We start from the raw sequence: 14439 nt of genomic DNA on the forward strand, positions 1-14439 counted from the left end.
GAGCTCTGCATATAATGAGCTGTATTGCAGCAGCATGACAGAGAGTATGTATATGTGCAGTAAAATGAAGAGCACTACTAACATGCTTTTCTTGTCAACATTTTTGCTCACTCAAAGAGTGTACAGTATACTTCTCTATATAGAATTTAATCAAGATAATTTTCAAGACTCTAGAAGACATATTCAGTGTATCCATATCTTAGATGGAGCTCTTTTTTTTTTTTTAGCTAAAATACAGCTTTTTAAGAGGACTATGCTTGGGAACATTAGATTAAAAAAAGTCAGAGTGGAAACCCTGTGTTTCATTGCCATTCTACCCTCAAATAGTGCCCCATCTGAAAATCTCTCCAAGCTGCTTTTCTATTCTGTCTCCAGTAGCTAGTTTAGAACTTTAGTATCTCTTATCAGAACTTTTGGTAGTAGTAATAAATACAATAATAGCCAAATTAATTGGTCACATTTTGTGCCCGGTACCTTATTTACTATTTAGGTTAACAAGTTAACCCAACTTTGTCCATTTTACTACTTAAGTGGCTTTTTAGTTGACATTTCCCTATGTCTCACCGTGTCTTTTCCATACCTACAAAATTTTGTTTTTGTTTTTGGAGATAGGGCTGGCCTTGAACTCATAATCCTCCTTCCTCTGCCTTGAAAGTGCTGGAATTACAGGTTTGTATCACCATGCAAAGCCCAAGATTTTCTTTCTGAAACACACATCTAATCATTTTCATCTTCTGCTTAAATTTTTAGCTGGTGCCTCTCCATCAACAGGATCTGGTTCAAACCTTCCTTTCAATCCTTACTCTGTCTTTTAGATAAGTTTTTTAAAGGCACATCCAGTTAATTGCTGTTGACAACTATATGAATTTCTTTCACTCTTCTTTCTTCTTGTATATACTGTTTCCTCTGTCTTGTGTACTTTCCTCTCTCTACTGGAAAGCTGTTTCTGTTTGTACATAGATACCATCTTTCCTCTGCAGATTTACTTGACTTGCTCAGACAATGTTAGTTGCTTTCTTCACTGTCCTGCCATAGCATTTGTCTTACTATGTTTTGTGCTATGATAGCAGAATGCCACTGACTGGATAATTTATAATGAACAAAAATGTATTTGGCTTATGGTATACATGCTGGAAAGTCCAAGATTGAGGGGCCATATCTGGTGAAGGTTTTATTGCTGCATCATCCCATGGTGGAAGGCAGAGTACATGTGCAAGAGGAAAGAGGTAGGAGAGGAAGGGAACTGAACTCAGCCTTTTATCAGGAACCCTCTCCTGTGATGATGATATTAACCCATTTGCCCTTGTGACCCAATCATCTCTTAAGGGTCCTACCTCTTAACAGTATTGTATTAGGGATTAAATTTCCAACACATGATCTTTGAGGGGTATGTTCAAACCATGGCAACATTATAGAATGCTTCTGGTAGTTGTAAAATTGCTGTATTGTAATTATTCATTTTACATGTGTGTATTTTCATTGAATTTTGTTTCTCATGGGAATCCATTATTTATTTTTCTTTACCATGCAAATATCGGTTATGTAGACTCATAATGTTTATGACAAAAGGGCATATTTATGGTTCCTAGTTGATATTTCTAACCAATTTCACCCTTTTTATTGCTGTAAAACAATTAGGGGTTATCCAGTAGATTAGAGAAAGAGATGATGTCACTATATCATCTTGGGTTTCAAAAATACATGTTGTTACCTTACTGAGGTTTTTCTAGGTTTTTTTTTTTTTTTAATTACTGGGGAATAAACTCAGGGCCTTGTACTTGTTAGGCAGGTAGTGCTCTACTACTTGAGTCATGCCCCCAGCTCTCTCACTGAGAATTTTGAGGAAGGATCTTTTGTCCTAGCTCCCATAACATGCCAGAAATTCAGCAGATGTCTATTCAGCTTCAACAAATTAATTTTACCCCTGCTTGCTTTCACTACTATACCACCCTCTACTGAACAAAATGTAGATGACCAACAGTCTCTCTTTAGAATGAATATTTGTGTGGCTGTATTTTAGAACAAGGGTACTGGAATCCTGGTCCCAAGAATTGCTGTATTCTGAGAGGTATCAAAACCCTGGGATCATCCAGCTCAACAAATATTTATAAAAGATTGTTGTGTGCACAGTACTATTTGAGGTGCTTCTAGTGGGGAAATAGGAACAGTAAGCATGTAAATAAATAATTTCAGTAGTTTGGTGGGCTACAGTAAAGAATTTGGATTTTATTTTGGTTGCAACAAGAAGCCATTATAGGGTTTTAGTCAAATAGAATGGTGAGATTTTAATTTGGGGGAGGCAGTACTGGGATTTGAACTCAGAACTTGTGCTTGCTCGGCAGGGTTCTACCCCTGGAGACACACCTCCACCTCTTTTTGCTTTTTCAGTTATTTTTTTTAGAGAACCTGTATAGATAGCTGTACAAAGAAGTTTCATTATGACATTTCCATACATTAATGTAGGGTACTTTGATCAAATTCATCCCCTCTATTACTCTTTCATAGTCCCCTCTCCCCCTTTTAAATGATTTTAATGTGTTTCTTTATTCTATTTTCACACAGGCGTATAAAGTACTTGGATCATGTTCATCCCCACCTTTACCTTCCCCTTCTGGATGATTCCTACCCCAAAACATCCCCCCCACCCTGTTTTACACTCATGTTATTCTTGTTTATTTCTTAAGTCTAGATTCTTCATATGAGAGAGAACATGTAATATTTGTCTTTCTCAGTCTGGCTTATTTAAGTTAACATAATGATTTCCACTTCCATCCATTTTCCTGCAAATGACAATTTGCTTATTTGTTGAGATGGGCCTTGATAACTTTTTGCCCAGTCTGGCCTCAAACCTTGATCCTCCCATTCTCTGCCTCCCTAGTACTTTGAATTAAAATTTTAATTTTGTCTTAAAAATACTGCTCTAGGGTTGGGGGCATGGCTCATGTGGTGGAGTATCTAGCAGCTATAAGGCCCTGAGATTAAATGCTAGTACTTCGGGAAAAAACCATGTTGCTGTGTTGTCTGTATGGACGGAGTCCAGTTAAACTGCTAGTATGCTGGTCATAGGATTATAGCAGTGGAAATGATGAAAATTAGTCATAGTTGGAGGTAGAACTAACAAGATGGACATACTGAATCAAAGATGACTTCAAGATTGGAGCCTGCATAATTTGAGTGTTATCTTACTGAAATGGGAAATGATCTGGGACAGAAAATCTGCAGTTCTCTTGGCCATATGAAGTTTGACGCTTACTCCACCTTCAGACAAATACTCATTGAACATGTAAAATCTTCTGTGCTGAATATGGAGAGATGCATACGAAAGACAAAATCTTTGCCCTCACAGGGTTTACCCTGAAGTAGAGAAGGCCAACATACAGCAAGTAAATAGAAAGCATAATACCTGGTAGTGGTACGTTCTATGAAGTAAAATAAGACGAGGTAGGAAGAAAGAATGATTGCAAAAGTTTAGATATTTCCCACTTTGTTCAAAAGGTTCTTTGACTACATATATACTTTAGTTGCTCTATTATGTACCTATGTATACATCTGTCACAGTAGAATTTGATGTAGACTGTGCTTGATATGTAGCTGAAGTAAATCTTAAAATCTGTTCCATGTTCAAAAATATTTTCCCATTGTCTTTTTATCTTCAGATTATAATTTAGAGCAGTTGTCACCCCAATATGTTGACTTGTTTTTTAAACAGGTATCGACTAAGGAACAAAAAGATCAATGCAACTGTAAGAACGTTTCCTCTTCTGAATAAAGTTGGTGTAAACAACACTGTCACAACCACAGCCGGGAATGTCATTTCTGTCATAGGAAGTACTGAAACATCCGGAAAAATTCCAAGTTCAAATGGAATTTCAAATGTAGAAAACAGTGTTTCCCAGCTAATCCCACGTAGTACTGACAGTACATTAAGAGCTCTGGAAACTGTGAAGAAAGTGGGGAAGGTTGGCACTAATGGTCAGAATGCTACTGGGCCCTCTGCAGAGTCTGTAACTGAAAAGTAGGTATTAAGTGAAAATGATTATATGAGTTATTTATCCTTTTTAGAAATGCCACAGTATTTTTTTTATCCTGAGGAACACAATTAGAATTTTTATGCAGAATGCTTCATGTAGTAGAAAAAGCACTAAATAGAAAGAAATTTTTGAGTTCTAATTCTGGTTCAGCATCAGAATATGTAAACATGGAAAATTACTTCAACTCTTAAGTTTTGTTTTCTTCAACCCAGAATTAGGTTTTTCATAATGTATTTCCTTGAACTTCAGGATTGATTCCTTACAAGTGCCAAGAAGGAATTAAGTACAAATCTAAACAGGTGAGAGGTTTGAACCTCTAGCCCTATTTCAAAGTACAATAATGCATAACTAAGAGGAAATCTTTGGAGCCACATTCTCCTTTTTTATTTTTGTTTTGTTTGAGACAGTCTTGCTATTTAGCCCAGGCTGGCCTTGAACCTTGCAGTCCTCTCCCTCAACCTCCTTAGTAATCGGATTATAATCGTGCCCCAGCACACTTGTCAGGCCATACTCTTGGGACTCAAATTGTGGCCTACTTTTTTCTTAGCTGTTTGATCTTAAGCCAGTTGTTTAATCTTTTTTTCCTTCATTTACTCACCATAAAATTAGAATATCTACTTCATGGTTTGGGAATTTAGCTTTGTGGTAGAATGCTTGTCTGGCATGCTTGAAACCTTGGGTTTGAAGAATATTTACTTCATGTATTGGTTGTGAGAATTAAATGAGTTAATGCTGCAGTGTACTTTGAACAGTGCCTGCCAGATAGTAAGCACTCAGTAAATATCTGCTTTATTATTATCGTCATTTTTATTGTTGAGTGACAGCATAAGATTTCATTTGGCAAAGAAGGGGTTTTTTTTGCCTTAAGAAAAAAGTTTTAAGTGTATTAAAATTGAGCAATGAAACCTGTTGAAATTTTTCTAAGAAGTGGGGAGGGGTGATGAAAGAAGGGGTGAATCTAATTAAGGTACATTGTAAGTACATATGTAAATATCACAACAAAACCCCCCTGTATAACTAATATTTGCTAGTAAAAATTAAAAAACATACAAACAACAGAATAGATAACATAAACCAAAAAAAAGAAAAAGAAAAAAGTTTAAAATTTTGCAGATGATCTGAAAAGTTACTTCGAATTCTAAAATCTGTTCAGATTTTGTTGCCCATAAATAGTCTGTCAGTTCCTATTATATGCCTACTGTGCAAAAACATGCTTGGTACACAGTGAACTCCTATTGACTTCATTTAATTGATGAAGGATAGGTTAGCAGTATCACTCTCTGTTTTTATAATTTAGTATGTAATGGGGGAAATTGTTCATTAAATCATCCTTATGATACTCACTGGGAGAGATTTTAGAAAAGACCTGTCAAAAACACTATTTAGCAAATGTTACTTATGTACTCATTTCAGACTTCGTTTTTGTCACTGTTAGAAATTCATGAGACATAGATATCTCTGCCTTTAAGGGATTTATGCTGCTATAAATGTGTGAGAGACCATATTTACACAAATGAAGTACACCAGAGGTAGATTGAATGATAGGAAAATGTTATGTTGCTGGAGAAGTATGGAGTTTTCAGGAAATCAAAATCCAGCATAAAATGCATTAAATTTGTTGGCAAATATATGGAATTTTGAGACAGCCTTTTAGAATTGAAGATTTATGTTAGTGACTAATATAAGATTACATAGACAGACACCAGATTATGGAGAACTTATATTGTATATGTTTCGGAAATGAGTTTTTGAAGAGTTTTGGCAAGGTAATATTGTATAGTGTTTATTTTCAAATAGTAGGCTATATTATTCAACCATTTAAAAAAAAAAAGCAAGAACTACTATTGTATGACACAATGTGGACAAATCTTGGAAACGTGATGCTTATTGAAAGAAGGCAGATACAGAAGGCCACTTGATTCTGTGTATGTGAAATGTCCAAAATAGGCAAATCCAAAGGGACAGTAGATGAGTGGTTGCTAGGGGCTAAGGCTGGAGTGGGAATGGGGAATGAATGCTGATGGATATGAGTTTCTCTTGAGGTAGGTAAAAATATTTCAGAATTAGGTGATAGGTGGAAAGTCTTGTGGGTGTACGAAAAGCCAATGAATTGCACATGTCAAAATGTGATTGTAGCTCAATTTTTATTTTATCTTTTTTCTTCTTTTTGTTGGCCATCAATCCCCGGGCTTTGAAAGATGGACTAGTAGGAAAAGGTCTAATGATAAATAAATCTAAATATGTCATTTATTCTTTTAAATATTGTAGATCACCTGATATATTCCAAATGATGTTGCTAAGGAAAATGAACTAGATATACTCTCTGTCTTTAAGGGTTTTTCTGTATAGTTTAGGAAACAGACATGTAAGCATATATTATAAAATATACTCTGAAAGGTTCTGTAATGGAGTTTATTCCAAGTGTTAATGGAACACATGAAAAAAAGATAGCTAATTTTGGGGGTGGTATTGTCAAAGGCTTATAGACATGAAGTAATGACACATAAGCTAGTTCCAGAAGTGTGGCTAGGAAAGCAGGAAGATCCTGTGGTTAGAGGATGCACCATAGGCAAAATCATAGAGGTGCAAGAATAGAAACATAGCCTAGAATCCTAGAAATCTTCTAAGATAAAACTAGAAGCTCCCTGGCTAGGATATAACTAAAAGGTTACTTTGTCACTAAGTCTGAATGTTTTAGATAATTTACCTGATTTCATGAGGCTACGAATATTTACCTTGCCAAGAATTTTCATGCCTGTTTCCTGATATGTCTAAGAATCTGCAGTTTCAAAGTTATTAATCCAAATTTATGATCTATAACCTATAGATCATAATAAATCTATAATCTATACTATAGTTATAATTTATAATCTATAAAGAAGGACTAGATAATCTATATTTAGCATTTAGCTTTGTGCCTGGAATGTACTCCATAATTGCTCTGTAAATGTTAGTTGTTATTGTTAATCATTATTCTGTTGCCTCGTTTTAACTTTTTTAAAGAATAAGCACAATCCTAAAATGTCTTTAAACCTTAAGTCAAGATATTTGTACCTATTAAATTATCCATGTTCTTTAGTTATTTTCTATGTTTTATTACACAGTTACACATAGAATTAAACACTTGCTGAACTAAACTGATGTGCAACCCATGTAGCTTGTTGTTTATATTCTAGTTTGAAAAAGACTTTTCTAGTTTGAGAAAAACCCTCTAATCTGGTTGGGATGCAATATATTGAATTCCTGCATACTTAACAAGAGTATTTTCTTGAATTACCACATACTTAAAGCTCTGTCAAAGTTTGAATTGGACCACTGGTGTTTAACTCAGGGCCTTGTGCTTGGTAGGCAGGTATGCTACCACTTGAGCCATACCCTTCACCCAAAGTTTGACTCTTTGAAAGGGAGTAAGAAAGTCATGATAAGAGTCTGTGGGGCTGGTTACTTGGTTACTCAAGTGAGAAAATTCTTGTGTGTGTGTGTACAAAAAAAAGAAGTAAAAGGTTTGGGTATTTTACATCTGCTTAATGCATTTCATTGGTATTTCATATACCCAACTGATATTTACTAAGAGCATACTGAGTGTCAGGAGGTACTTTATTTATCAGCAAATGCTTACTGAGTGCCTACTGCTTGTCAGGAATTGTTCTAGCTGCCAGGGATATAAAGAACAACTCTTTCTTACCGTGTCATTTTCTCTTTGTCCCAAGGAATTCTACTGGTGTACTATAATGTTTATCTTGGAACTTATTGAACAGGAGTTTTTTTTTTCTAATGGGAAAAACCTTTGTTTAGAGAATGGGTATAAAGGAATTGCTAAATAAATGCCTGGGCTTTGTTTTTATTTCCTGTTGCCCTCACTGGGAAATGAGATCTCTTACTATGATCTTGTAAATTAGCAGTGTACAATGACAGTTAAATTGCTTGCTTTATTTGTCACTGTGGAGTGTTTTTCACTTGTTTTGTTTTTTAGAGGCACTGGGGTTTGAACTCAAGACACTGATTGCTCCTGCTAGCAGGCACTCTGCCATTGAGCCACCTCTCTCGTCCTGTTTTGCCCTGGTTATTTTGGAGATAGGATCTTGGTTTTTGCCCTGGCCGGCCTAGATCGCAGTCCTGTTGTACACTTCCCACTGTCACTAAAACATCAGGCACATGCCACCATGCCCAGCTTTTTTCCTTTGAGATGGGGACTTATGAACTTTTTTTGCCAGACTGGCATGGAACTGTGATCCTTGGGATGACAGGCACATGCCACTGTGCCTGGGTATTGGTTGAGATGAGGTCCTGTGAACTGTTTGACCCATCTGGCCTTGACCATGCTTCCTGAGTAGTTAGGATTGCAAGAGTGAGACACCAGTGCCCAACTTTGCAGGGTTTTCTATGAATTGTTTGCTATATAATTTTAAGAAACGTTTCTTCTGAGGAAGAATTTACCATCATAGTAATTATCCTTTTCCTTTTGTTAAATTATCTCTTCAGTAAAATTGGTTCTCCACCCAAGACTCCTGTAAGTAACATAGCAGCTACCTCAGCTGGGCCCTCTAATGTTGGAACAGAGCTGAATTCTGGACCTCCAAAATCCAGCCCATTTCTAACTAGAGTACCAGTATATCCTCAGCATTCTGAAAACATTCAGTATTTTCAAGATCCAAGGACTCAGATACCCTTTGAGGTCCCACAGTACCCACAGGCAGGTAAGTACTTTTAGGTAATGCTAAGAAAGTAATTTGTAACATGAATCATTTATATGTATCTAGAATGTCTACATTAAAAAAATTAACTCCTTGTGCTGTATGACCCATACGTTTTCTTCCTTCCCCAAGAATTTGTGGTTCTAGATACTAGTATATATTTTTTCATTAACATATGTGTTGTGCATACACATGGGAGTACTCAGTGATAAGGTAACTAAAAGGGATGGTTAAAATGTGAGCTTATACATCATCCTAACAGAAGAGCAACACAACTGAAAAAGTGACAAGACAAAGGAAAAGGACTTTGAGTTTCTGGGGTGGCAAATTATGGGAAGCTAAATAAATGGAACTATTAGGAAGTAAGGGCTAGTCAGTAATGCTTGTTGAGTGATCCTTTTCAGGCTAAAGTTGCTTGGTGATTAACTTCTGTTCTTCCAGGTAACCAGGGGAGAGGAAACTTATTTATAAATGTTATGTGTTATATTTAGGCAAATAAGAGATCAAAGATCTTTTCCTTATTGCTGCTTCTTTTCACTTGTCTTCTGCTAAAAAAGGAAATAATAAATGTTTGAGATATGCTTAACTTCATTTAAATATTCTGTGACATGCACATATATCAAACATTTGAAATCCTTCTAGCTTTTTTATACTTTATTTATTTATTTATTATTTTTCGGGGGACTGGGGTTTGAACTCAGAGCCTTTCACTTGCTAGGCAGGCACTTGACCACTTCAGTCACTCTACCAGCCCTCCCTCTGGTTTTTTAAAATATATGTAGTAAATAATTATTATCTATAGTCACCCTACTGTGAAATTGCACACTAGACCTTATTACTCCTACCTAGTATAATTTAGTACTCTTTGATCAACTTTTCTACATTCCTCCCTCCTCCCTGTTCTTCACCTCTGCTAACCACTATACTACTCTCAACTGCTATGAGATGAACTTTTTTAGATTCTTCATAAGTGAGATCAAGTGGTACTTCATGTGCCCAGCATATATTCACTTAACATAATGATCTCCAGTTTTGTCCATTGTCAGAAATGAGAGGATTTTCTCATTATGACTGCACAGTATTCCATTGTATATATGTGTTAATTTTTTAAAAATCTATTCATCAGTTGATGAATACTTAAAATGTTTCCAATTTTACCTTATTTTGAGTTATGCTGCAATGAATACGGCTATGCACATGTCTCTTGCATACGCTGATTTCTTTTCCTTTGGATATATACCACATAGTGGGAATTCTGGATCATCTGGTAGTTCTATTTTTTATTTTTTTGAGAAGCCTCCATATTATTTTCTATAACAGCTCTACTAGTTTACATTCCCACCAACAGTATACAGGAGTTCCCTTTTCTCACATTCCTGTGTTTGTCTGTGGGTGTGATACTGGGGTTTGAATTCGGGGCTTGGAGCTTGCTAGACGGGCATGTATCACTTAAGCCACACCTCCAGTTCTTTTTTCCACACTCTTGCCAGCAATTTTTTTTTTCCTCTTTTCTTTTTTGGTGCTGGCAATCAAGCCCAGGGCCTCGTACCTGCTAGGCAAGGGCTCAGCAGTTGTGATTGTGATGTTTTTGATAATAGTCATTCTTATGGGAATGAGGTGATACCTCATTGTAATTTTTATTTGTAATTTTTTCCTGTTAATTAGTGATGTTGATCATTTTTTCTTAAGCCTATTGGCTGCCTATATGTCTTCTTTGAGAAATACTTATTTAAACCAGGCATTGGTGGCTCACACCTGTAATCCTAGCTAGTCAGGAGTCAGAGTTCAGGAGGATCGCAGTTTGAAGCCAGCCCAGGCAAATAGTTTGCGAGACCCTATCTCAAAAAAAAATCATCAAAAAAATAAAAAGTGCTGGTGGAGTGGCTTAAAGTGTAGGCTCTGAGTTCAAGTCCCAGTACTGCCAAAAAAAAGAAAGAAAGAAAGAAATACTTATTTCTTTCACACACACATATATTTCTTTCTTTCATTTTGGTAGTACAGGGGTTTGAACTCAGTTGCTTGTTAAGCAAGCACTCTACCACTTAAGCCATACCCCCAGTCCTTATGCTTTAGTTATTTTTGAGATAGGATCTCCCTTTATGTCCAGACCAGCTTGGACTGCAGTCCTCCTGTGTAGCTGGAATGGGAGGCGTATACCACCATGTCCATTCTTTATTGGTTGAGATGGGGGTCTCATAAATGTTTTGCCTGGGTTGGCCTTGAACCCAATCTCCACCTCCCAGGAAGCTAGGATTACAGATTCAAATCACCATGCTCACTTATTGTGTGTATTTTTAATTGAGCGATTTGTCTTGTTGCTATTGAGTTTTTTTAGTGTTTTATATATTCTGGATATTAAATCTTTGTCATACTTAAAGTTGGCACATATTTTCTCCCATTCTTTAGGCTGTCTCTGCGGTCTGATGAGTGTTTCCTTTGCCAACTTTTTTTAGTTTGATGCAATCTTTTTCTATTTTTTTGTGTTTCTTTACTGTGTTTTTGGGGTATTTTCCAAAACTTCTTGCCCATTCCAATGTCCTGAAGCTTTTCCCCTATGTTTTCTTCTAGTAATTTCGTAGTTTCAGGTGTTGCATTGAAGTCTTTAATGCATATTGAGTTGATTATTGTAATTGGGTAGAGATGGGGATATTGTTTCATTTTTCTGCATTTGGATACTAAAATACCAATAGTTTTAAGGTTGTCATTTGTAAGAATCAAATATAAAGTCCATAATTGACCTTCATGAAGTGGTATGCAAAATGTAGAGTTTATGTATGCTTATGTACACTTTTGGAAAGAAAAACGAACAACATAGAAATTTTGAAAGAGGTCTTTAACCTCTGCTCCCAAAGTAGTTAATAAGAATCAATGATGTAACTAACTACTTAAACCCAAAGTTTGTAGCAGAAGATGTGCTAAAAGCAAAATTTATCAGCCATCTTTTAATATCTCTGTTATGTGTTTTTAAGGAGCAGTTTAAGTATTGAATAGAAATGATTTTTTAATAATGCTATCTTGAAATATGTAGCTACTCTGTAGGGGTAAAGATAAATTCTAATTATATTTTCTCATATTAAAGTCTGCTCTAGATTTAAACCATTATAAAATGTTGGATTTTACTAAGATTACATTAAATATTCCTCTTTCCAATTTTCAAGGATACTATCCACCACCTCCAACAGTACCAGCTGGTGTGGCTCCCTGTGTTCCTCGCTTTGTGAGGTCCAATAATGTTCCAGAGTCCTCCCTCCCACCTGCTTCCATGCCATATGCTGATCATTACAGTACATTTTCCCCTCGAGATCGAATGAATTCTTCTCCCTACCAACCTCCTCCTCCGCAGCAGTATGGGCCAGTTCCTCCAGTACCTTCTGGAATGTATGCTCCCGTGTACGATAGCAGGCGCATCTGGCGCCCAGCTATGTACCAACGAGATGACATTATTAGAAGCAATTCTTTACCTCCAATGGATGTGATGCACTCATCTGTCTATCAGACATCTTTGCGGGAAAGATATAACTCATTAGATGGATATTATTCAGTGGCTTGTCAGCCACCAAGTGAGCCCAGGACAACTGTGCCTTTACCAAGGGTAAGTGGAAATGGAAATAGAAATGTTAATGTAGTGTAGTAGTTAAAATTTAGCCTGGTGCCTGGAGCCAAACCAACCAGACTTGTGACTCTTCCTCTTACGGTTTGACTTACAGAAGTTACTTGATCTTCCTATGCCTCTGTTTTTTCATTTGTTTGATGGAATTGATAGTGGCAGCTACCTCAAGGCATTGTGAGAATTAAATTTAAAAGTTCTTAGAACTGAACCTGATACATAGTACTGCTCATGAGATGCTATGTTTGGATAGGCCACTGATAGGAATATTGAAAAAAAAAGGAATCTAAAATATGATTTTTTTCAGTATCTCCACATACATACAAATGCCTTTTCTAAACTAGAAAAGCAAGTGCTCAGAGTTTAATTCATTTGAATTAATTCACATCAGTTAAATAAATATTAACCTTTTTGTTGAAGGTTATGTAGGAAAGAGTAGGGCAACTTCCCAGTTTATTTTTGTCCCAATAATATCATAAATTGTTTGCATTATATTCACAGAGCATAATTAAATTTATTCACCACTCCCTAGTTGATGAACATTGCTTCTTTTTTTCCCCTCTTAGGAACCTTGTGGTCATTTGAAGACCAGTTGTGAGGAGCAGATAAGAAGAAAGCCAGATCAGTGGGCACAATACCACACTCAGAAAGCACCTGTCTCTTCAACGCTTCCTGTGGCAACACAGTCACCAACACCACCTTCTCCTCTATTCAGTGTAGACTTTCGCACAGATGTAAGAAAGGTTTTAATCACTTATTTTTGCAGAGATAGGTCAAACAGCTGACGTTAAAATTATTTATTCAAACCAAGATTACCTAGTTAGGGTATTTTGTAATGGTGTGTTATGCAGTTGAATTTAGTTCTGCAAACAATGTGTATATAAACATTATGGCTAGGTGTTATGAGATCCTGAAGATCATCAAGACATAGTCCTTTACCAAGAATTCAAAATATTTCTAGTAGTGTAATTAATTTTATTTTTATTTAATAATTTAAATTTTGATAGTACTGAGGCTTGACCTTGAGGCCTTGCATGTGCTAGACCACTTGAGCCACACCACAAATTATATATATGTATGTTAGTTTTGTTTTGTTTTGATTGTTTTGGTGGGACTGGAGTTTAAACTCAGGGCAGTCCATTTTGCTCTGGTTATTTTGGACATGGGGTCTTGCAAACCTTTGGCCTGGTCTGGACTCCAACCACAATCTCAGCCTCCCTAGTAGCTGTGATTACAGTCGTGAGCCACCAGCAACTATCTCTGAATAGTATTTTTTTTTTAATGTTTTTGTTTGTTTGGTTCTGGTGCTTGGGAAAGAACCCAGAGCTTTGCACACACTAAGTACATGTTCTACCACATGCTCATGCTAAGCACATGCCCAGCTCCAGTTTGCACATGCTCAGCGTGAGTATGGCCCTGGATTCTATCCCCCAGCACCACCAAAAATAAAAATAAGATACCTACTCCTTATTGAGTGCAATGTTGTTTTATTTAATTCTCACAAAAACCCTAGGGGGTAGGTATTCTTCATATTTTATGGCTTAGGAATCTTACTCAGTTAAGAAGTTGAAGTAATTGGCCCAACATCTTTCAGTCTTTAATCCCTGGAGTTTGAATCATAGTCTAAGGCATTTTTGCCCTGCTTCACTAGACAGAGAAGTGCCTGCTGTATTATTTCTCTACTTATATTACTGTTAATTATTGTTTTGGGTATTACAAAATGAGTCTCTATGCCAGGATGATTTCAGTTTAATTTGTTTTTAGTACTATTATATTTAGAGAAAATAATTTATTTTATATGCACCTTTTGGTTTACTCTCTACCTCCAATGATTCTGATATAAAAATTTTTAAATCCCTTTATTATGAAAATTTTCAAACATACAATAAATGGTGAGAATAGTATAATAAATCCCATTTATCCATCCAGGCATGGTGGGATACACCTGTAATCCCAACACTTGGGAGGTCAAGGCAAGAGGATCTTTAAGTTTGAAGCCAGCCTGGACTACATGTCAGACAAACATTCCAGTCACTACCATTGCCTTGCTTCCACAATTATCAGTTTAGCCAAACTTGTTTCAAGTACTTGTACCTCTTTTTCCTGT

At 36.3% G+C, this 14439-nt stretch overlaps 1 protein-coding gene across 7 annotated transcripts in view; it reads left to right on the forward strand.

Moving 5' to 3' along the window:
* The window catches only part of Rc3h2 (ring finger and CCCH-type domains 2), a 62296-nt gene that overhangs the window by 27558 nt on the left and 20299 nt on the right, over nucleotides 1-14439 (forward strand). For all 7 annotated transcript variants that reach the window (XR_002212526.2, XM_074051070.1, XM_020165998.2 and 4 more), the window contains 4 exons: nucleotides 3710-4015; nucleotides 8514-8728; nucleotides 11884-12317; nucleotides 12899-13066. Coding sequence is in view for 6 of the 7 variants with exons in the window: in XM_074051070.1 (XP_073907171.1) it covers nucleotides 3710-4015; nucleotides 8514-8728; nucleotides 11884-12317; nucleotides 12899-13066 (1123 nt within the window). In the remaining variant the exon portion in view is untranslated. The remainder of the gene's footprint in view (nucleotides 1-3709; nucleotides 4016-8513; nucleotides 8729-11883; nucleotides 12318-12898; nucleotides 13067-14439) is intronic.

This window comes from Castor canadensis, chromosome 13 (assembly GCF_047511655.1).
Source record: "Castor canadensis chromosome 13, mCasCan1.hap1v2, whole genome shotgun sequence".
Lineage (NCBI taxonomy): Eukaryota > Metazoa > Chordata > Mammalia > Rodentia > Castoridae > Castor > Castor canadensis.